The 22,659-nt window shown below is 35.8% G+C and overlaps 2 protein-coding genes across 2 annotated transcripts in view; one reads left to right on the top strand and one right to left on the bottom strand.

Moving 5' to 3' along the window:
• LOC118742346 (alpha-1,3-mannosyl-glycoprotein 2-beta-N-acetylglucosaminyltransferase) overlaps positions 1-8,367 on the top strand; it is a 9,742-nt gene extending 1,375 nt beyond the window's left edge. The window contains exons 3-9 of the mRNA XM_036474345.1: positions 4,938-5,618; positions 6,121-6,401; positions 6,475-6,624; positions 6,691-6,795; positions 6,873-6,963; positions 7,021-7,191; positions 7,278-8,367. Of these exons, the coding sequence (XP_036330238.1) occupies positions 5,079-5,618; positions 6,121-6,401; positions 6,475-6,624; positions 6,691-6,795; positions 6,873-6,963; positions 7,021-7,191; positions 7,278-7,391 (1,452 nt within the window). The 5' untranslated portion in view covers positions 4,938-5,078 and the 3' untranslated portion in view covers positions 7,392-8,367. The remainder of the gene's footprint in view (positions 1-4,937; positions 5,619-6,120; positions 6,402-6,474; positions 6,625-6,690; positions 6,796-6,872; positions 6,964-7,020; positions 7,192-7,277) is intronic.
• A 3-nt stretch (positions 8,368-8,370) lies between these two features.
• Positions 8,371-22,659, bottom strand: part of LOC118742347 (pituitary homeobox 2) — an 85,409-nt gene continuing 71,120 nt past the window's right edge. The window contains exons 2-3 of the mRNA XM_036474346.1: positions 9,406-9,554; positions 8,371-9,227 (exon numbers count right to left, since the gene is read on the bottom strand). Of these exons, the coding sequence (XP_036330239.1) occupies positions 8,385-9,227; positions 9,406-9,554 (992 nt within the window). The 3' untranslated portion in view covers positions 8,371-8,384. The remainder of the gene's footprint in view (positions 9,228-9,405; positions 9,555-22,659) is intronic.

The raw sequence follows: 22,659 nt of genomic DNA, 5'->3' as shown, positions 1-22,659 counted from the left end.
GCTGTCCTGAGTGCGGTTATATTGAGGAAAAGTAAATTGAAATTAGATTGCGTTAATGGAAATTGAGCAGTGTAAGTTCAAAATGAGAAAATATAAATCCAAATGAGGAAGCGTAAAATTTAATTGAGAATTTATACCTTGATATTGAGAAATGTAAAATCATATTGAGAATGTGAAAATTCAAAATTAGAAAGAGTAAATTCAAAATGAGAAAAAAATAGATTCAAAATGAGATAATATAAATTTGAAATGAGACTTTGTAGGGTACTGAAAATCAAATTTTATTAAAAACAACATTTATCAATGTAAGTAAGCAAAGATGTGACCAAGGAACATTACATCCCAACATGCATATTATTTAATACAACTGCGTCTGTATGAAAATTAGTTGAGTGCTGTACAGCCCTTGCAAAATCTCCATTTATTGTTATTTTCGCGCTATCTATAACTGTTTCCAAATACTGTAATCTCTGTTCGCAAAGTCCGGAGGGATGAACATTTGGCACATGCAGGTTCGCTTTTACTTCCATTTTAACTTTAGCCCAAATATTCTCTATTGGAATATGGACCTAGACGCAAAACTGTGGCTTCTCCTCCCGAATTGTTTGCCACTTTCCTTTCTATCGAAGAGTGACATTGGGCATTGTCGCAGACCATTACCAAATCCCGCACATTATTCCCCATGTTTTGCCAACGCTTAATGAGACTTCCTACCCAGCTCCTCTCTCCCCTCCCCCACAAGCTTCGGTCGTGAGCGAACCCCTTCTACGCTCCATGGGCAAAACACCGGTGGTTGTTACTGAAAGAAAAACCTAATCTCTTCTGTTTGATATTTTATATTCTCATCTCGAATTTCCTTTTTCTCATTTTGAATGTAGGTTTTCTCATTTTGAATTTACTTCTTATTTTGAATTTACACATTCTCAATATGAATTTACATTTCTCAATATCAAGTTATATATTCTCAATTTAATTTCACACTTTCCCATTTTCATTCACATCTCATCATTTTAAACTTACATTTCTCAATTTCACTTTATGCATTCCCATTAAAAATTACAGTTTCTCAATATAATTTTACATTTTCCCATTACAATCTCATATTTTCTCATTTTGAACTTGAAAAAGTATAGTACTAGGTGGCTGTGTGAAAATTATGTTAGCATTCACAAGTGGTGGTCAAACCCCTGTATGGTTTTGCTCCATCGCATCGCAATGTTTTCTACACAGAGTTAAAGTTCCCCTTGGTGGAAATTAGTAGTATTTTTCATTACTTTCGGTTATCCTTAGGAAAATTTTGCGCTTAATATTTTAGTAAAAATCTTAACCATCTACATATAAGCCATTTTTTAAACAGTGGGTCAGAAAGGCCTGTTCTGCTGGGAGTTGATGGGTAAAACTGTAATTTAACATAACAGTAGATAAGATTATTACAAACATTTATTAATAGCGACATAAAATACTCCAATAACTTAACTTTTTTTTTTATTTCTTTAAATTTATATGGTACATACGGATCTATAGAGAACAATGTATGTATGTACATATATACCTCAGACCTTCTTATGTTCGCTCATCCATGAGCGCCAGACTCTCAAAATTTTAATACAAGTAGGAAGTAACAATATTTAAATTTAAAACTAATTCTATAATGAAATAAAGAGAACTATAATCTGAATTGGCATGGCGAATGCCTAACGCTGACGAGATGATTTGATAAGATTAGAAGCCTCATGGCTCTTTGGAATCTAAATTATGTGCAGTAGCGCCGGCGTTTCCTGACGCGCCGGCCTCGCCGCCGATTATTTTTGAAGTTGACCACGCCGCCGCCGCAAAGCCTGTCGTCGTAAACCTCTATGCCCTAGGACATCGCAATGTTAATTGGACCATATTTTTATATCGTCACCTGAAATCGTCATCGTTGAAATGCAAAAAGTCATAACTAGTAAAAAATTCAAATTCACTTTTATATGATGGATTTCATCGAATTACAGCTCCCCACATCATTTTATGAAAAAATAAATAACATATTAGTCCCGACTTTTTCCATTTCATTCACGATGATGTTACGTCTTTTTGCATTTCATATGCATATTGGTTAATTTTGGATACTCCTTGAACCTTGGGGACACTCTTTACATGAGTGCATGGAGCACCTAGTCGCGTTTTTGCATTGTAGCTTGACACACGTACAAACATACACATGGGCGTAGCCAGGTAACTTTCAAAATTTCCTTATATATATATATAAAATAGTACCCTGAAATGCCAGCTTAATAGGGTCGAGCCCCTCCCCCCCTAAATTTCATTTTGGCTACGCCGATGAACATACACACATCACGATCCAGAAAATAAAGGTCGCGCCATTCACGGACCGCTAACCCTCTTTGTCGATTTGACAGCATCCACCCAATCGCTGACGTCATAATATACTTTTGTTTACATTCACTGTTGCCAATTTCATGCTTTTCGCACCAAATTTAGTGGGTATTCAAAACGCGAAAGTTTTTGAGTTTTGTGCTTGGTGCGGTTTTGGTGCTTTTGTTTTTAGTTTGAAGACTTCAAATTAGTAAATCTTAAAAAAATGGAAGCAAAATTTATAGCAATCGTAAGTGTGCTAAGCAATTTTACAAAAATTTGAACAAAACCATGGCACAGTGACAATCATAAGCGACAACGAAATATGTGCAGCACCTTCAATAATGCCAGAAGAAATGGACCGTTGTGCAAGAAACATTGATTTTTATTAATTTGAATCGGCATCCTTACAATAAAATTATGTATTCTATCATTCTTGCTTCGCTTCTAATATTTTTCATTGCGTATGCACAAGCACAAAGCAACAACATTTTCGTATGCTTTGTTGGAATATATTGGCGCCAGTTACCTTCAGCGTTAATTTGGTTGTTGCCCAGAGTTTTATCGCAATGTTCGGGTGTCCGTTTCATTGTTACACAAATTTTCGGGTTAGCTGCGGGTGTCCGAGTGTGGTGTTCGCTTGTGCTGAATTTTTAGCGAGGGTGATCGAACAGGCTCGTTCGTACTCAAAGCAGCTGTCGGGTGTGCATCCCGATCGAACACATGACGGCCGAGTGTGGCGTTCGCTTGTGCTCGATTTTTAATGAGGGTGATCAAAAAGGTTCGATCATACTCAAAGCTGCACTCTGATACATACAGTATCGGTCATATCTATAGCACGCCATTTCAAAGTGATATTGTGTGCCAGTTATGTGTATTTATTTATTTTTAAGAATTTTCAATTAAAATACAGTTCTTTCTCTAACAAACCCCATATAAACCCAAGTTCAACAATTTCTAGAAAACTTCAAAAAAGTGCAACAAAATTTCACCTAAATTTCAAACTTTTTTCTCGAAAGTGTTAGAATTTTTTTGAGTACACAGTTTTTTAGCCCCTGCAATTTTAGTCTGATAATGTGCAAATTTCAAGTGGCTACGAATTACCGTTAATTTTTTAGAATTTTTTTTGTCGCATTGGCTTCCATATAATGAATAAATTCAATATATTTGTATATGGAAGAAATCCGCAACACCTATGACCGATACTGTACATACGTATGGCTGCATTGTAAAAAAAAGGTCATAAAATATGGTTATAACGATTGAAAGTGTTTTACAATCGCATATCATTACCACGGGTCGATTTTTCAATGCCAACGTTCTGGCCACAAACGTGCACCCACTTTTCACGCAAATTTACGCCTTTTGGCAAACCAAACATATGCACAAACTTGTTCCAATCACACAGAACTTCATTTTATAAGATAAATATATATTAAACCAAAATTTATAATTAAAATCGCTGCAGAAAACACATTCAATCGCTAAAAAATCACTACGAAGAGGTAGAAGACGGTGTAAACAAAACCGAAAAACGTCAAAAGCGCTACGAAAACTTTTTTCTGAAAATCGATTACAAATACAAAGATGGCTGATTAGGTGATCTGTAGTCGTTGGTTCATGGCTCCACATAGAACCTTCGCGTTGGCTTTGGCGTTGGCGTTGGCGTTGGCGTTGGTTTGACAGATCGCACGTTAAAAGTATGCAATGTATAGTAATCGAAAAAATAATCAGTAAAACAACCCCTTTCACATTCGAAAATGCATTTTTTCCCCAGGGCGATGTCCTAAGAAAAGTGGGACATTCAATTTTGCATTACCTAGTATCGAGAAATTAATGTGATTTAATATGAAATTTTTGGGACTTTGTTGAATACATTAGAATGCTGATTACATATTAAACAGTACTTGGATGTAAATTAATAATAAAACATAGTTTTATTTATAAAACCTACAACCATATTTGTTAAAAAAATTATTAATAAAGTATAAAGGCACTTTTGTGTTAAGTTTTGGTGTTAAGGGAAACCGAGGGAAGACCACGTAAACCGAAAAAGTAAAGTCATTTTCGTATTAATATAAACGTCCCGAGAGACGAAAGAAATACAAATTATGGGAAGACGTAAATCATTTCCGTGTTGAAATAAACGTCCCGCGAGATGAGAACAATAAAAGTCCCATATAATTATTATGAGAAGACGTAAATAATTTCCATCTGAAAGTAATCGTCCCGAGAGAGGAAAAAAGATATTTTTCATAAATAATTATTGTACAAAGACGAAAAAAATTTCTCTTAAAACAGGGCGACCTTTTTAATCCCAAATATTAGGATAATAATTATTTTGGGTCTCTGGTTAAGTGGTCCATTCTTCAAATTCTTATCTAATTCATGTCGAATCCTTACTACTTACTTTAGGTTGGACAAGAAATACAGACATGAGCCACTTAACAGTAGAAAGGAATTTTATTTTTTGAACTGTGTCGTTATTGCAGAGGACCATCGACATATATGTACTGTTAAATTAAAACACCATAAATATTTTTTAGAAATTATAGATCTACAATTCTATTTTACTTTAGTAAAAGCCGTTTTCACATCACCGGACACGAAATCATGAACTAGATACATTGCTGACTAGAAAAACTTCGAAGTCGCCAAAAATTGAATTTGATGCATTTCCTACCGATTGAGATCGAAACTCCCACCTGTTTCGCATAAAAATGCGTTCACGCAAGATTCTTATCATTGCTGGGTTTCTTACAACCTGGACTTTTATAACCTATTATTTTTTAATACGGAATAGTACCATGTACCCGTCAAGGGATCGTTTGCTTCTAAAAAAAATAAATAAATTGGAACGTGAATCACATGCTGAGAACAAAGAAAACAGCAGACTTGTTGGACAACTCATTGGCATTATAAAAGAAAAAATTATAGCAAATGACGTAGAGGAGTCACTTCCATCTAAGCAAACAAAAGATCGCCCTATAGGCATAGTCGCCCTTTCACCAGATCACCTGCTGGGCTTACAAGAACCTGGTCAAGTAAATAGCCATGAAGATAATCCACCGGAGGATGAGATAGGAGACAGCGGTAAAGATCCACCAATCGTCAAGCCAATCATGACTCATATGCCAAATGGAGATCCCGTCATACCAATATTAGTAATTGCATGCAATCGTGTATCTATTCGAAAGTGTCTAGACAACTTGGTTCAATATCGCCCAAATGCTGATCAATTTCCAATCATAGTATCACAGGTGAGCAGTCTATAACAAATAAAATAATTGTTTATATGCATACTATGTATCAGGGTTGTCGCGAGTATTCGCATTCGAAACCGCGGAGCTTCCGCATTAATTTTAATATAAAATATTTTCAAGTTTCGCATGATCATATTTATTTTGTCGCCTCTACCAGCAAGTGCTTCGAGCGAGCAGTTATTTAGTAGTGCAGGTTTGATTTACGACCCATTAAAAACAAACTGAACCCTGACAAGGCTGCACCATTACTTTTTATAAAATGTAATGCTCCAATTTTTAAATTCAAGTACTAAATAAAATACAAATTATTAAAAATTACCTAATTTACTTACCTAAATTATTTCTTAAAAATACTTGACAACCGTATCCACGTATGTACGCATCCGCTGATGCTAGCTTTTAGATATTCGTATCCGCATTCCCATCACCGGATGACTAAAATTGCGCATTCGCAACATCCCTACTATGTCGATTTAATGTATTTTAAATGTATTCGTAGGACTGTGGTGATCAACAAACAAAGAAAGCTATACTGAGTTATGAATCGCAAGTCACATTGATAGAACAACCAGACCTGTCGGACATATTAACGCCACCACGAGAGAAGAAATTTAAGGGATATTACAAAATAGCGCGCCATTATGGTTGGGCATTAAATACCACATTCCAAAAAGGCTACGAATATGTCGTCATTGTTGAAGACGATTTAAACGTTGCTCCCGATTTCTATGAGTACTTTTTAGGAACACATACTTTACTGAAACAGGATCCTTCACTTTGGTAGATAGAAAATTCGCAATAATTGAATATTTCTCGAACATAAAACATAAATTATGCATATGAATTTGATTAGGTGTGTATCTGCTTGGAATGACAATGGCAAGGATAAGTTTGTTGATAACTCAAAGCCTGAGGTCTTGTATCGAACTGATTTTTTTCCGGGACTTGGATGGATGCTTACTAGAAATTTATGGCAAGAGTTGTCAGTGAAATGGCCAAAGTCGTAAGTTTCATTCAACATTTTTGTCCGTAAATTTGGATAAGCGATATCAACTATTCACTCCACCAGATTTTGGGACGATTGGATACGGCATCCAGAACAGCGAAAAGAACGAGCCTGCATCAGACCTGAAATATCCCGGACGAGAACCTTTGGAAAAATTGGCGTTTCAAAGTGAGTACTGAGTTTTGTAGAAATTTCATTGACATTTCCTCATCAGAGTGGATTTACAAACAATGAATTTTTTGCAGCGGCTTGTTCTTCGACAAATATCTGAAGTATATAAAACTTAGTGAACATTTTGTAAATTTTTCTAAAATGAACCTCAGCTATTTATTAAGGGTAAGATGTAGCTTAAAATCTTAAAAAAAAAATCACTCCATAAAATATTATGTTTAGGAAAACTACGATCGCACATTTTTGAATGATGTTTATTCTTACCCTATTGTAACGTACGAAGAACTTCGTAGGAATCTCATTAAAACAGACGGACCCGTTCGAATACAATACACCACTAGAGAGCAATATAAACATATAACATCAATTTTAGGACTCATGGGTGACTTCAAGGTGAATACCGTTGGGTCTTTTGCTAAAATATTTTCCGTAAGCAGCCTTATTTGCTCCCTCTTAATGTATGCTTTTTAATTTGGCAGAGTGGAGTACCGCGTACTGCCTACCATGGCATTGTTTCATTCTTTTTCCAAAAGCGTCGAGTTTACTTGGCTCCAAATGCTAACTGGAAAGGATACGATCTCTCATGGAGCTAACAGAATATCATCACCGTTTTGAATTTAAACTAGAAAGCAAATTTTGAGAGCTAATATTTTTAATGTATAATACCAAACATAGCGTTAAAAGCACCCCATATTAAATTCATGTGTCGTTTGTCAAAAGTGCTTTTTCATACATTTGCATCTGTGTATCGTACTACTGTAAAATATGTATAAATCCCAAGCCGAATACGAGGACATGTTGATTATTAATAACTATTAGCCACAACCAAAAACTAAATTAAGTTAGTTTCGTGCGAGTGAATTTAAATTTTTTAGTTTTATTTTTTTTTTATGGTACTAGTTGATTAGTATCACAATTTACATGTAATATAAAAAATACTATTTTTACACTATCACTCCTGCGAACTGAAAGAAATATCTACAAATTCCTGCTGGAATAATTTTTGCTCATTCAATGAATCCACTAATATATTATGTATAATATGCTCTCTAAAACATGCAATGTTAACCTATTTATAATTATACTATTTTTGTGTGATTTTCCTTTAAGTAATAGATAGATAATAAGTTTGCCAATATTAAAGGAAAACAATAATTTTTGTTGAATACAAGTGCATTTGTATCTTCTCCTATTTACCAAGTGACAGACTTTTGTGATTTGTATATGTTTTCCGAAGAAGTTCTTCCTCAAATAAAGTTTGCAATGGTAATCTGCGAGACCAGAAAAAGCTATGTAAATACAGCAGTACAAATATGTAGCTACGTTCGTAATCACGGAAGCGCACGGGGATCGTGGTGCCGATGTGTTTGTGCGAAGGATACAAAACGGATAAATATGCATACATACTTATGTATAAAAAATTGTTGCAATATTGCAAAAAAAAATGTATAAATTATTTTATTGTGCCACAACAAGTTCTTGTATAGCAATGAATATTACTGAATAAGGTATTTTTAAGTACCAATCACTATGAATAAATATACTTTATAAGCTCTTTGAAACTTTTAATGAATTATTCTCATAATCTAAACCTCATCAGCTTCATCGATTTGTTCGCAGTCTATGTCGCTACAATCTGAGTCGGATCTTGATGGCATCAAGTGATCTCTTGTCCCGAGCGACGAGCCATTTTTCTCTCTTTCAATATTAGTGGCGTTGTTTATTCGTTTTTGCAGGAAGTTAGCGTTAGCATCGCCAAAAACTCTCTCAAGCTCTGCCAGGCCGTTCGAGGTTGAATTTTCTCCTTCTAACGGCAATGTTGCGTACTTCAATGCCAAGTAAGTATCTGTCACCGCAGCATTTGTCAAGGCATTTTCATTCCGGCAGTACGAGCTCATATTAACGGGAGCTGACGTCATGGGTAGTGAGTTATATTCCATAAAACGCTCTTCAAAACCGCCCGAGGGCCTGTATTGCTCGGCAGAAAGGCCGACCTGTGGATGGCTGCTAATGTTATTGCTAGCGCAGGTCGTATTTCCAACTGCTGCGGCTGCTAAACTGTAAGGCAGAGCGAAGTTTAACGGTTGACCCCTTGCAAGGATTGCGTTCCTCGCACTCTCAATCACAGGCAATGGCGGCATAAGGGTCGGTGTCGTTGACGAAGATGTGTTCGACGATGTATTGTTGTTGTAAGGTCGCAATGTCGGTGCCATTGGTGTAGTTGTCACACCGCCATTTAACATGATCGACTGAAAAGGATTAGGACCCGCAGGATTTTGACTGAAAAGCCAAAGACGGTCGCCAACCACCATTGGCCGCGCCAAGCCGCCAATGCCTAATTGAGCGTAATAGTGAGATGCGAGTGTTTCAACATCGGCAGTATATTTACGTTTCCATTTAGTGCGGCGGTTTTGAAACCAGATTTTGATCTGCAAGAAGATGTGGTGTAGAAGCGCCAGGTCGAAGTAAAGATAATCAGGCAGGTTCTGCAATTCACTTCCGAGTAAATTTCAACCAAAGCGATTTTGAATTCAAATTGAATGGGGTTGAAATTCACTCAGGAGTGAATCGCAGAACCTGCCTGAATCTAAATAAGTTATGTAATACCTGAGTTTCCGTCAAATGTAATTGCTTTGCCAGTGCTGTCCGTTTAGCGACCGATAAATATTTGCCCCGCTCGAATTCAGTTTCCAAAGCTTTGATCTGCGAAGCTGAGAAAGCGGTTCGCGGCCGCTTCTTGCGATCGTCGTTAATATCTGAAAATAAATGTAGATATGAGTAAATGTGGAATGGTAGACTAAAAGAAATAAATATTTGTTAAAAAGCTTAAAAATAAATTGCAAAATTGTGCTAAACAAAGTTAATATTAATTTAAATATTTATAAATAGAAGAAATTGTTTCAGATATCAATTACATGTAATATTTGATAAATTTTAGTCAAGAAAACTGCAGCGTTAGCTAATCTCTTTATTATTCTATGTACATTAGAGTGGTCCAAAAACAGTAAAGTCGGAATTGTAATGCTCTCACCCCCTATATCGAAAAAGTATACCCCAATTTTTTTTTTTTGAAATCAAAAAATATTTAGAGCTCGCTCAAAGCGCTCCAAGTTGTCCATGTATTTTTATATGGGAAAAAACAACTTTTCGTAGAAATGAGATAGAATTCTTGAAAATCAATGTTTTTCGATTGGAAATCAATGGTTCTCTTCAGGAGACTTTAAATAACAATTGTTTATATAACTATTTTTTAATACAAACGATTTTTTATTGGTCCCCCATTGCATTTTTCGGGGTTTTTTTGGGTTTTTGGCGGACCTATAAATTATAGTTGCGATGAAAAATGGTTAAATAGACAATCAGGTATTATTATTGGGAATCTCCTGCAGAGAAACAGAGTTTTTCGATTGAAAAATATTGATTTTTTAGAATTCTATACCATTTCTACGAAAAGTTGTTTTTCCCCAAATAAAAATACCTCTAAATAAAAAAAAGGGTATACTTTTTTTCAGTATAGAACAATCCTAGGGGGTGAGAGCATTACAATTCCGACTTTACTTTTTATCATACATTTTTAGACCACCCTAATGCACATACATACATATATGTTTTTCTTAGCACAAGAAAATGTTCATCCGCACATTAGTAGTTGCTACACTCATTCTGCCGGACACAAGGGTGCGTTCAGAAATGCATCAAGCCAAAGCATCAGTATTTTATTTCCATCCGCGGATGCGAATATCTAACAGCTAACATCTGCGGATGCTATAATTAGAAACTAGCTTAATGGCGAGATTGTTATTTAAACAGTACTTACAAGCCAAACCAGATGTGTAAGGTTTCTCTAAAGCTTTTTAAAAAGAACTCTTCATTCTCATTCCCTTGGCTATTTAAAAATTTGGGTAATCTGTAACTTCGTCAGCGTTTTTCGATTTTAGTTTCTGTGATTCATTTTTAATACTTTCTCTGCGATTCTCTGCGAATGGTTTGAAAAATGTGTGCTTATAGCGAGCTAAATAGGTGGATATGGAAAATAAATTATTATTTTCTAGGAATGAAAATTTTGAACAAAATTCTGTTTTCAAAGTGCCGAATCGGATCAGAATATTGCACCCGTTTTTTATAAGCATTTGAATATCAGATAGTTACGTAATTCTTATCTAATTAAAGGTCAGACCTATAGCTTTTTAATTATTTGAGCATCAATTCCCTTTATAGCCAGAAGTTTTTAGCCAAGGATCCAATGTATATCCCTATGAAAAAAATATTGCTCGACAAGTAAACAAAAGTACCGTTTTTAAAATTTTTGATAAAAATAAATTCCCCAAAGAGCCTCATTTGAAATTATTGAAACCTACATATATTGGTTCAAAAGCAAGTCACGAAAATGTGGTTAAGAATTACAGTGCACACTTTCTTCTTTTGTGTCTAGTAGTTTTTTTTACGATAGGTCCACAAAAATCTTAAAGAAAGAAACCAATGCGGGTATTTAAAGCACAGAAAAAAAATATCATTAAAAGGACTATGTTCTCAATGACGCACGTCAAAGGTCAAGGTAGAAGTGGGAACCCATTGATAGCTCTGTTATATAGCTTAAGAAATAATAGAGGGATTCATGAAAAGTCGCAAAGTTGTTGCAAATGTCGCATTTGTCGCAAAATTTGCCACTTTGCAACACAGCTGATTACTTTTGTGTGGAAACTTTCTTGCGACGTTGCCATATTATTTCAGCCGGCAATCATTGAAAAGACAAAGTCGCGAAACACATGTTTTTTTATTGTCTTCAATTAATTCAAGAAAAAGTATATCAGTTAAATCTGCTTCGAAATATCATTGTAAAAACTTTTATTTTCCTCTAACGCACGGCATTTTTAAAAAATGTTACATTTGCAATCCGGAGTTGCGTTAGGTCGTTCATAAAACTTTGTTCGCAACATTGCCATTTCACCAAAAATGCCACTTTGCGACGTCTTATGAATCGCACTAATATGTTTAAAGACATGTTTATCAAAGTTGATAAATATGACATTTGACCACTTTTGTTACACAAATACCCCCCACGACCACAGGCAAAAATATTGGCTACAATTTGTTATTTTGTTTCCCGCTCCGCATTGATTATAATAATAATAATAATAGATTGGCGCTTACACATAAGTTAGTGTTTGGCCGAGCTTCTCCTCCGATTTGTGGCGTGCGCCTTGATGTTGTCACACAAAGCGGAGGGACCTACAGTTTTACGCCGACTCCTAACGGCGATAGTATTTTTATGAGAAGCTGTTTTTCATGGCAGAAATACACTCGGAGGTTTGCCATTGCCTGCCGAGGGACGATCGCTGTTAAGAAAAAACCTTTCCGATGAGTGGAAGCGCGCACTGCTTACCACTACACCACAGCGGCGACCATAGCGAATGCGAATATTAAGATTAATGCGGAAGCTCCGCGGTTGCGAATGCGAATGCCAATAAACACAATAAAACAATAAAACTGTAGGTCCCTCCGCTTTGTGTGACAACATCAAGGCGCACGCCACAAATCGGAGCGTAGATACCAGAGTCAATAGAGTGACAAGAAGATAATCAATTACCAGGCACCAGAGCAAAGCGGAAAGCACTCCACCCTGCGGGCAGCCCTTGTTAATTCCATCTGCCTTAATATTTATGACCCGCTGCGCCAGCATTGAACGAATGCAATTTATCAGTACAGAATTGCACAAGCTCCGTCTTCAAAAATGCCCAAGATGATTCTTTCCTATTGATGGCATTACTAATTCTGGCAACCAGATTTTGCAAAGCCGTTTCACAAGATTTTCCCGCCTGATAGGCATGTGATGGGCCTCCCTATGAATGCGCAACTTATACATTTTAGCATGAAGGATGTCGTGCTAATAGGGCTGTAGCTTCTGGGGCTAGTATAGTCATCCCTACCAACCATAGGTACAAAGGCGAAATCAACCAGCCTCCAAGGTTGTGTGCAAGCGCAACCGACGCTGTGAAAATCTTTTTCAAGGGTGCCAATAAAAGCTCAACACCTTCTTTAAGAACAATAGGTAGGATACCATCCGGAACGGGCGATTTGAAGCTGTCAAAAGACTCAAAAGCATATCTTATGGCATCTTCATTCGCCACAGTTCTGGCAACAAACCAGTTGTACCTCAACACAGTGGCTCTCTCCAGTCGAGGGAGATGAAGGCTCTTTGTTCCACCAGGGAACAGGCGTACGGCCAAGAGGAGGACGAGACGGACAAGCCTTATCCAAACTGATACGGCGGTTAAATTAAACACCGCCTCACCAATGGCTTGAGTGGATCGTATCCTAGGTGGCGTCGTGATCTGATTTTCAATCTCCTCCCTAAAACACGGCCGGTTCGGTTTTTTCAAGTTTCGCATTGGCGCAGAGCAAATAGCGACTTCGCCAAGTTTAAACTCGATGTACCCGTGATCCGAGAGCGAATCTTCCCTCAGGATCCTCCAGTTAAGGACTTGAAGCGCCAGCTGTTTGCCAGATACTTCTGTATGTGCATGTATGTGTGGAAGAAGTGGGCCAAACATAAGTACATCTATGTTAGCGGAGTGTATATGTATGTATGTGGATCGAACATAGGTGCATAGGTAGTGTGATCAAACATCTATGTTGACCAAATGTGCCTGTAGGCGGTCATGGATGTTTGAGCGAACATAGTTGGTCAAACGTTAATGATATGATACTCAGAGAAAGTTCGGAGTGCTTGGTAAAATGAAAGTTAAAGGTGTACGGGTAAAAGCGGTTTTTCCTTTTAGTTTCCCATGTACACAAGTACCTAGGTATGTAAGTACATTATATACTTACAGATACCGATTGAGCCAGTTAGTCAGGCCAGAGGGTATAAAATGACCCAGATGATAGCGAACGGGTCAGATGTGAAAGTCACGGTGTCATCGCGGTTTATTTTCGAGTGTTTTAGTGGCAAAAGTTATAAAAAGTTTAAAAAGGTGTCAAAATATACAAAATATATAAATATACATAAACCTTAAAGTTAATATATGTATACACATATGTGTATACTTGTGCAAATTGTGCGTTCTTTACGGATCTGTGGCACCGGAGATCACTAAGCTGCAATATAAGCCGTCATCGATTCGCCAACAGTTAGCGAGTGGCGAAACGAACGAACTCAATGAGGTACAACCAAATTCGCTATCGTCTATCCGTGCTAGCTAACTTTGTTGTTGCTTTCACATGCAAAATTTTTCGTTAAGCGACCGGAACTCAAACATAGCAAGCAGCGAAGTGGCGAATCGATGACGGCTATAGTGTCAAATTTGGAGCGGGAGGTAAGTACCACTTAATGCTATAATTCAAATCTGCATATAGGTGTACAGGCGCCTGCCTGTCACCTAAGGGTTATGTACATTTATGTAGGCGGAAGGCAAAAGTATAAAACTGCAACCGCTCAACCACGGGCCTAGCCATCGTACTAAGTTAGAGTTTTTGTTTTTCTTCCAGGTTGCCTGCACATTTATTAATGTAAGCGAAAGGACCTCCGCTCGCTTGTCACCTGAAAAGCCACTATTTTGAGAAATCTGCGCCAATTTCAACGATCTCCGCACAGGAACTGAACTCAGAGCTACAATAAAAAAAAAGAACGAAAGCACACATTCACACGAACCTACAGTGAATATCCCTGCCACTAGCCTCGAGCTACAGGAAGCACATTGACACATCCGCACGTACTAGCGACAACTGTATACATACTTGCATCAAGGGAACAAAATCCACCTACATACATACATATATCACATCAATCGCACAGCACGGATCACATCACATTACAGCAAACGACATCAACATCGACGCCACTCCAGTGGTAGCAGGCCTATAGCCACTGGGAAAGGCATGTTAATAACAGAAAGAGACGAGACAACAGTAGCAGCGCCGCGGGAGCATACATAAGTGGGGCGCTACGCCTACGCCACTGACCAGCTGCAGCGCCGAAAACACAGCGATCAGCGCTTTTGTTATTTTTTTAGTTATGTTCATTTGCATAGGCTTATTGAGTTCTCTTAAATTTGTACTTAAAGTTTTAGTTACCTTTTTTCACAGCTGTATTCCGTTGCTTTTTAAATTCCGTTTTTCAGTCTGATAAGTGAAAATACATATATGTATATGCCAGGTATTTAGTTTTTAGGGAAATTTGCATTTAGCATATAATTTTTGTAGTATCACATCTAATAAGGGCCAATTTCAAATGAATATTTAAATGGCACTTAAGTTTAATTGTGGATTGTTGTTTAAATGCCATTTAACTTTCGTTGGGTTTCAGATAAACTTTGTTTAAATATGCCAAACAATTGGCAGCACTGCTGCTTGTTCCTTGAAATTGTTGTTGCATTCGCTTGTTGGTTTACATTTTGTACTGAACAGCTGATTGTTTTTTGGTGGGAATTGGTGGGATTGATTAAACAACCCACCAATTAATCTTGGTTGTTTGGTACAAACACAGGGTTGCATATCTCATATTTAAATAGCCAATATTGGCCATTTAAGTGCAGATTAAATGTATGATCTGAAAATGAATAGTGGAGGTTAATCAACAATCTCTACTTAAATAGGCCATCTGTAATTGGCCTGTAAGTAGATCACTGATTTATATGCGTTTTGTTTGCTGTTGCTCAGATTTTTAGTTTTAGCGATATCACCTTTTTTTTCTGTTCAACCGCATGTTGACTTACGTATGTACATAGGTTTATAAGCGGACATATATAAGCATATACATACGCTCATACATGCCCTGATGAATATGTGCATGTATGTATGTATGGATTTGCTTATACAAGGCTTCGCGTGGAGTTCACGTAGAAGAAGGGTGGAATGACTCCACCTGACAGGATCGGACTGGACCATTTCTCTTTAGCGCTTTCTCTTTCTCATCTTCTTATTTTTCTTTGTTATTTATGACGATCCGCACTAGTATTTCTCCATATCACCAGCCACGATTAATATTTTTGTTTGTGTAGCGATAACCATGGCAGGCGGAAATGATTTTCAGGGCAACCATCTCCCCTGACAATGCTTCACAGGGCAGGAAATTTGCCTTTTTGTCTTAAAATTGTGTGGCATTTTAAGAAACGAACACAACATTTTTTCACCGTTTGCCTTTAATTTAGAATCGAACATGAAAAGAGAACTAGGCAATCAAAAGGCGACATTTTTTGGTAGATACGAAAACACCATTAGTACACACATTCACGATACTAATCCCACTTGACAGAATATGCTCGAAAAGCCGAGCTGCTCAAAATTTTAATCTGGGCATTAAAGTGTTGCGAATTTATTTCAATACCCGGCACTGGACGGTAGCACGAATCGCTTTGGTCACTCATTTAGGATCAATAACGTAACCCACTCAGTCCACATAGATTTTGTTTGAACACCCAGGGCTCCTGAATGGCTGTTATGTGGGGTTTTGTCTGCACAGGGGTTAGCCTTCTACTTAGAAGGGAAGTAGCGACCTTAAACTGCTGCAAATTTATTTGAATAACCGTCACTGGAGGCCAGCACGAATCGCTTTGGTTGAAATTCCGTGTACTTCAGGCAACCAAGTCTTTTAACTTCGCAACTAGGCGCCTCAAAGAATCGCACCACCTTCCACACAATGCAACGCTCGTAGTTCCTGCTCCTTTTCATTTTTGTATATGTATGTACAGTGGCGTAGCCAGGATTTGGCTTTGGGAGGGAGCGGGGGAGGGTTTATTCCATGGGGTATTCATGCTTTATTTAAATTTAAAAAAGTAAACTACTATACAGTTTTAAAAATCTGAAAATTCACTGCGGGAGATTTTTTTTTATTCTCTTTTTGTCTTCGCCTTCTCGTTTTTGCCTTTATAAGTTTTGAAAAAAGGTTTTGAACGAACCATTATATCACATTACTAGGCAAGTTTTGAAAGAATATTTTCGATAATTTATTAAAACAAAATGTTGAAATCAGCTTCATATAGAAACAGTGTCATCGTTAATGATGAAAGAGATGTTCTTAAATATCATAACTCTATGACGCTAACATATTGACTAGATTTGACTATTTATTTTATTATATTTTAATTTGAACTATTTGTTTATAAAAATATAGTTTATTCCTTAACAAACACTAAATGAAAATAACTTTAATCTTTGAACAACATTAAAAAAAAATCGACACACTTTCGTAAAAATTTTGAACTTTCTATTTCAATTTTATCCCTTAATATTTTGCAGTTTTTTAGCTCATTCAATTTTAGTCTAATAAAGTGCAAATTTAAAGTACCTGTGATTTACACTTGATGTATGGCATATTTTTGATGATGTCGGTAATTTTCTTCCATATTATCTAAGCATGTTCGTCGATTTTTTTAATGAAAAATGAGCAACGCTTTCATCAAAAAAAAATATTAAATCTCAACGATAAGTCGCAGCTATGTATTTTAAACTTGCGCTTTATTTGAATCGATCGGGCTACAAAACTGCATACTCAAAATATGTATTTATATCAAATCTAATTAAAAAGCTTTACGAAAGTTTGTTGATTTTGTTAATGTTGCGCAAAGATAAAACCTTGGATTTATATGGGTTTTGTTAAACTGCATTTGTATAAACAAATAATTAAAATTATATAATTTTAAGATAAATGGCCAATCTAGTTAACGGGTACAAAGTTTTGATAAGCACTTGAAATGTCAAGTTTTAGTACTGAATTCAAAGAAGATGTCTCTTTTATCCATTCATAATAACGTAAAGAAATTTGTTTGTTAAGAAGTGTATCTTAAAATATCTGCCTTGACATTTATGTTAAAAGTGTAAAATATGTAAATGTACCTACATAAACTTTCCCGTGAATACCATCAAAGCATTGGCCTTGAAGGGAATCTATGTATGCATGCATGCATATGAGCAAATTAAAAAGACGATACAATTTACAGTCGAAAAATACAGTTTTTGTATAGATTATAGATTATTTCCCACCACTGTGGGGAACTAAGCAAAAGGCCTGAAATAAAAAAATTATAAATCGGAAGGATAAAATAGTATTGTGTTATTAATTCAAAAATAAAAAGTTTCAATTCACTGACGAAGGGGGGATCTATTCCCCCAAATGCCCCCTCCATGACATCCGCAGTTGTCGCATTTCTGTTATTGGAAGAAGAAAGTTCCGAGAAGTTTAAAAGAAAAATTTTGAGAGATTGCGGCGGTCCACTTGAGCTGCCCGAGACAGCTTAAGTAGATTGTTTTTTAATGTGCGTTTATAAATATTTATAGCGTATTTGCAGTTTCATAGCATATTATCGCCTAAACAAAGAGGCTTTCCGAATGGTACTTGACACCATTGAAGGGCACTTGACACGTTCGAATGTTCCACCAGTGCTGCAGTTAGCATCTTCGTTGCGATTTTTAGCTGAAGGATCCTATCAAAGATCAGTCGGGAACGATTCTAGCATAAGTGTAGCTAGAAGCGCGCGGTGTCAATGATTTTAGATGATGTGCTTAAGGTTATGGAGCGGTTCATTTGCCCTCAGTGGGTGAAACTAGAAATGGACTGCATCGAAAAACGCAGATCAAGAGACTATTTTTACTTAAAGTACAAAATTCCCTCAATAATTGGTTGCATCGACGGGACACACATAAAAATCATTAAGCCCAGTATTGACGAACATGTATTTTATAATCGAAAATATTTCAGTATGAATGTCCTGATTGTAAGTAATCATGAATCTTCATTTTACTCGTACATTGCCTTGATTTATATATATGCATGCACATTTTTATTTAGATTTGTGATGGTGACATGAAAATTCGAGCGGTCGATGCACTCTATCCCGGCTCTAGCCATGACTCATTCGTATGGAACGTTAGTAGCGCCAGACATTTTTGGAAAGCATAAAAAGTGATGAATAAAAATATGAATACATTAACAATTATTTTTATAAAATAAACCTTTTACTCACATTTTTATAAAATGTCCAACTGGAAGTAAGAAAAACTAATAAACAAATGAAATCCAAGAGCCGTTAGCTGCTTGGTTTGTTTCCGATACCAAAATCGATATTATTGGTTTCTGTGACACCTAAAATCGACACTAATTCCGATTCGAACATAAAACCGATAACATTGGATTTCATGACACCAAAGTAATTTTTTTGTCGTTTTTCAATCCAATTCCGACAACAATTGGATTCCATGACAGCCCTGTATATTATTTTTTTATAAGTGCCATATTATTTTTGGAACTAAATATTTAAATAAGAAACTAAACGCGCAAAAACATTGGGCGAATAAAAACAAAAAACGCTTAAAACAGTTTCATCATGATAAAAATATTTATAAGGTACAATCATGATACAAAAATTTAAAGGTAGTTTCACTTCTTTTTCTTAGCCACCATTCACCCATTTGACGTAAACTGTGCTTTTGGCATTTTCTTTTGAAATCGAGCTACCATATTCTTTGACAAAATTAAAAAAAGTGATTGATTTCTTAAAAAAAAGCAATAGAATTATTTAAAGGAAATTAAAGCTTTTAGCGATAGTGAATATAAAGCAGAATGTAAGTGAAACATAACATTGTATTCACATAAAATATGCATGTACTCTTGTTAATTATTGTATTGTTTTTTGGTAAGATGAGCTGCATATTAAGAGCTGCAAAAATAACAGAAGAAATTGCGAAAAAACTAACATAAAGTTTTTTTTGACTCCCGGCGGTACCATATATGCGGAAAAAGTGAATATCCGCGTGCATGGTAACTGAAAATGCGTTACCAAAAGTATCGTTTCTTAGTACATATGTACATATCTTAATATATAAAAATCACGTGTCACTGTGTTCGTTTACGTTAATCTCCGAAACCGCTTAACCGATTTCAATGAAATTTTGTAGGTGTGTATTGTTGGTTGGAACTTAAAAGATAGGATAGTTGTGAACCCGAAAAAAAATATATTTTTTTCATCAAAATTTTTTCTATGCTTCTCGCATCGTGCTTATCTAATATATAAAAATCTCATGTCACGGTGTTAGTGGTCGAACTAAAAATATAAATATGAGAATCGGCTGTAAAGTATATTTCATACCGCTAGGTGCAGGGGGTGTGGCACCTCCCATACAAACCGAATTTTTCATACTGCATATCTCTGGATGTGTTCATGGAAGAGTACTAGAACTTGGTATGTACAAGATATATAACATCAGTCGCGTGGTCATGAAGAAAAATTGGGGCTATTGGAAAAAGGGGCGTGGCACCTCCCATGGTAGATTACTCGAAAATGGTATGGAGATATATGCAATCAATCCCATACGCTTAGAGAAAATTTGGGCTATTGGAAAAAGGGGTGTGCCACCTCCCATGATAGATTACTCGAAAATGGTATGGAGATATATGAAATCAATCCCATACTCTTAGAGAAAATTGGGGCTATTTGAAAAGGGGACGTGGCGCCTTTCAAACCACTGAAACTATTACGTTTCTTTATACACATGTACAGTTTTGCTAGGTTATTTAAGACGGCAACGGAAATATGCCTTCTGACAACCACCAAACCGTAATAATAAAAGATAAATGCGTCACTGAAAATCATGAACGTAAACTGTTGGTTAAAATGTTAGACCAAAATGTTTCAATACAAAAAAATTATTTTGGGCGGGACGAAGTTCGCCGAGTCTGCTAGTGTACATATAAAAATGTATAAATGAAGACGCATGATAAAACTAGTGTATGCATCATGCAGATGCAAGGAGAGCTATACATCATGCATTGTCACAAAGACCTTTATGCTTCCTCCCTAGAATCCGAAATAAAGCAACATCCTACTTAGTTTCTTAAAGGCATATAATATATCATGTTAAAGATAATGCTATATTTTTGGTGTTCCTTACAATTATTTACATCATCATGTAAATATATTTACGAACAATCATGTAAATATATTTACCTCGTGTGTTACTACTTAGTTCTTAATGAAATAAAAATTCCTTAAAAAAATATTAAAATTTCCAAAAGAATTATTTGATTAGGTGGCAGTGCTACTTCCAAAATTTACGAAAAGTAGAAACGTCAGTAAGCGCAGTTTATGACAAAAAATTTAAAAGTGAAACCATGATAAAAATATAGTAAGGTAGAACCGCTGAGAGGCACTTTTAAAATTCTTACGTTTCCAAACAATTTAATATTTAAATTTACTCACAAACTCACACACACACATTTTCATTTTCAATCTCAAACAACAACAATTTCGAACAATTTCAATTTTTTATTTTCACTTTTATATGATTTTAAAATGTTGGCAAACTTCAAAAAAAATCATGGCCGACAAATTGAGAGAACGGTTCTACCTTTTAAAATTCTTGACGTTTCCAAACAATTTAATTTTTAAATTTACTCACAAACTCACACACACATTTTCATTTTCAATCTCAAGCAACAACAATTTCGAACAATTTCAATTTTTTATTTTCACTGTTATATGATTTTAAAATGTTGGCAAACTTCAAAAAAAAATCATGGCCGACAAATTGAGAGAATGGTTGTACCTTGCTATGTTTTTATCATGGTTGTACCTTGCTATGTTTTTATCATGAGTGAAACTACCATCTTTTTTTGTAACATGCGTCAAAATGAAAATAAGGGAGAACGAATTTCGATATGAAGCAAAACTCTCTGCGAAGACAATAGCTGTAATTACACTGTGGAACAAATTCAGGTTAGCAAAAGTTAGGCCGATTCTGAGAGTGAGTGGTGAAAATAGAGGCTAAATTAGAAGACCTGTATCGCGGCGTTTGTTTATGTTAGTTCGAATTTTTTTATAATCGACCTTCGAACTTTGCAGTCAAATGCAATAAATTTCTTCCCCTTCTTTCTTTTTTTCCTCGTCTCCCTCTTTTTTGTTTCCAACCACCGCACAGGTAGCGAGTTTTATTTATTTCGTACAAGCGAACTAATATCAAAAATAAAGATTCAGTTAAGACTCGAAACTCAGCCGAAGCTGATGTCTTTTAATTTTCGCTCGGTCGTGATAAAATTCGCTATTAATTTTTTTGGAACTTATTTCATTTTGTGAGTGATTTAAGTTAAGTGCATCGGTTTCATAAAAATAACAAAAACAACATTGTATAATATATTGTACCAAAATGTAAAATGAACCATTTTTGTAATGTTTGTGCACGTTTCATAGCAACCCTGCAGGGAAAGCTACCAGTTGTGAACCAGAATGCTACCAGTTTTCGTTTCAGCCCAACTAGTTCACGTTGTATCCTTTTTCAATGTGAGTGACTGGTATTTTTAACATGGCGGTGTCATAGGAGATGTCAATTGTCCGCTCCTGCATCAGCACGCTACCAGTAGAAATACTAGTACCATCATACCAGTCGACGGGATAGACTGCCTATTCATCCCCCGTGAAAAGCATAAGTATGTCATTTTGCTCGCGGCGCTGCAACAGTGGCAATGGTCAACAGAGTAAAGCTTTGGCACGCCAAATAAAGAGATCCGAGTTCGAATCTCAGTGAGCGAATCTTTTTTTTTTTGTTTTTTATTTTTTATTTTATTTTTTTGTTTTTTATTTTTTATTTTATTTTTTTGTTTGTTTTTTTATTTATATCTCTTGTGTAATTTTTAAATTTATTGTTTTAAAAAGAACAAAAAATTATTTATTTTCATTTTTTTATGGTATTTGAGTATTTAGGTTTTTTCCAAATCAAATTAAATTTATGTACAATTTTTATTTTATATTTAAATTTAAATAATTATTTAAATTAATTTACTTACTTTACTTTTAATATTTTTTTATTGAGCTTTGTACCACGATTGTTTATTAGGAAAAATACGCAGGTTCGATCCCTGCTGAAGTCTAGAAAAAA

Source organism: Rhagoletis pomonella, unplaced genomic scaffold, assembly GCF_013731165.1.
Source record: "Rhagoletis pomonella isolate Grant_MI unplaced genomic scaffold, Rhpom_1.0 Rhpom_scaffold_00007, whole genome shotgun sequence".
Classification (NCBI taxonomy): domain Eukaryota; kingdom Metazoa; phylum Arthropoda; class Insecta; order Diptera; family Tephritidae; genus Rhagoletis; species Rhagoletis pomonella.
This window is presented reverse-complemented; position numbering and strand designations above follow the sequence as displayed.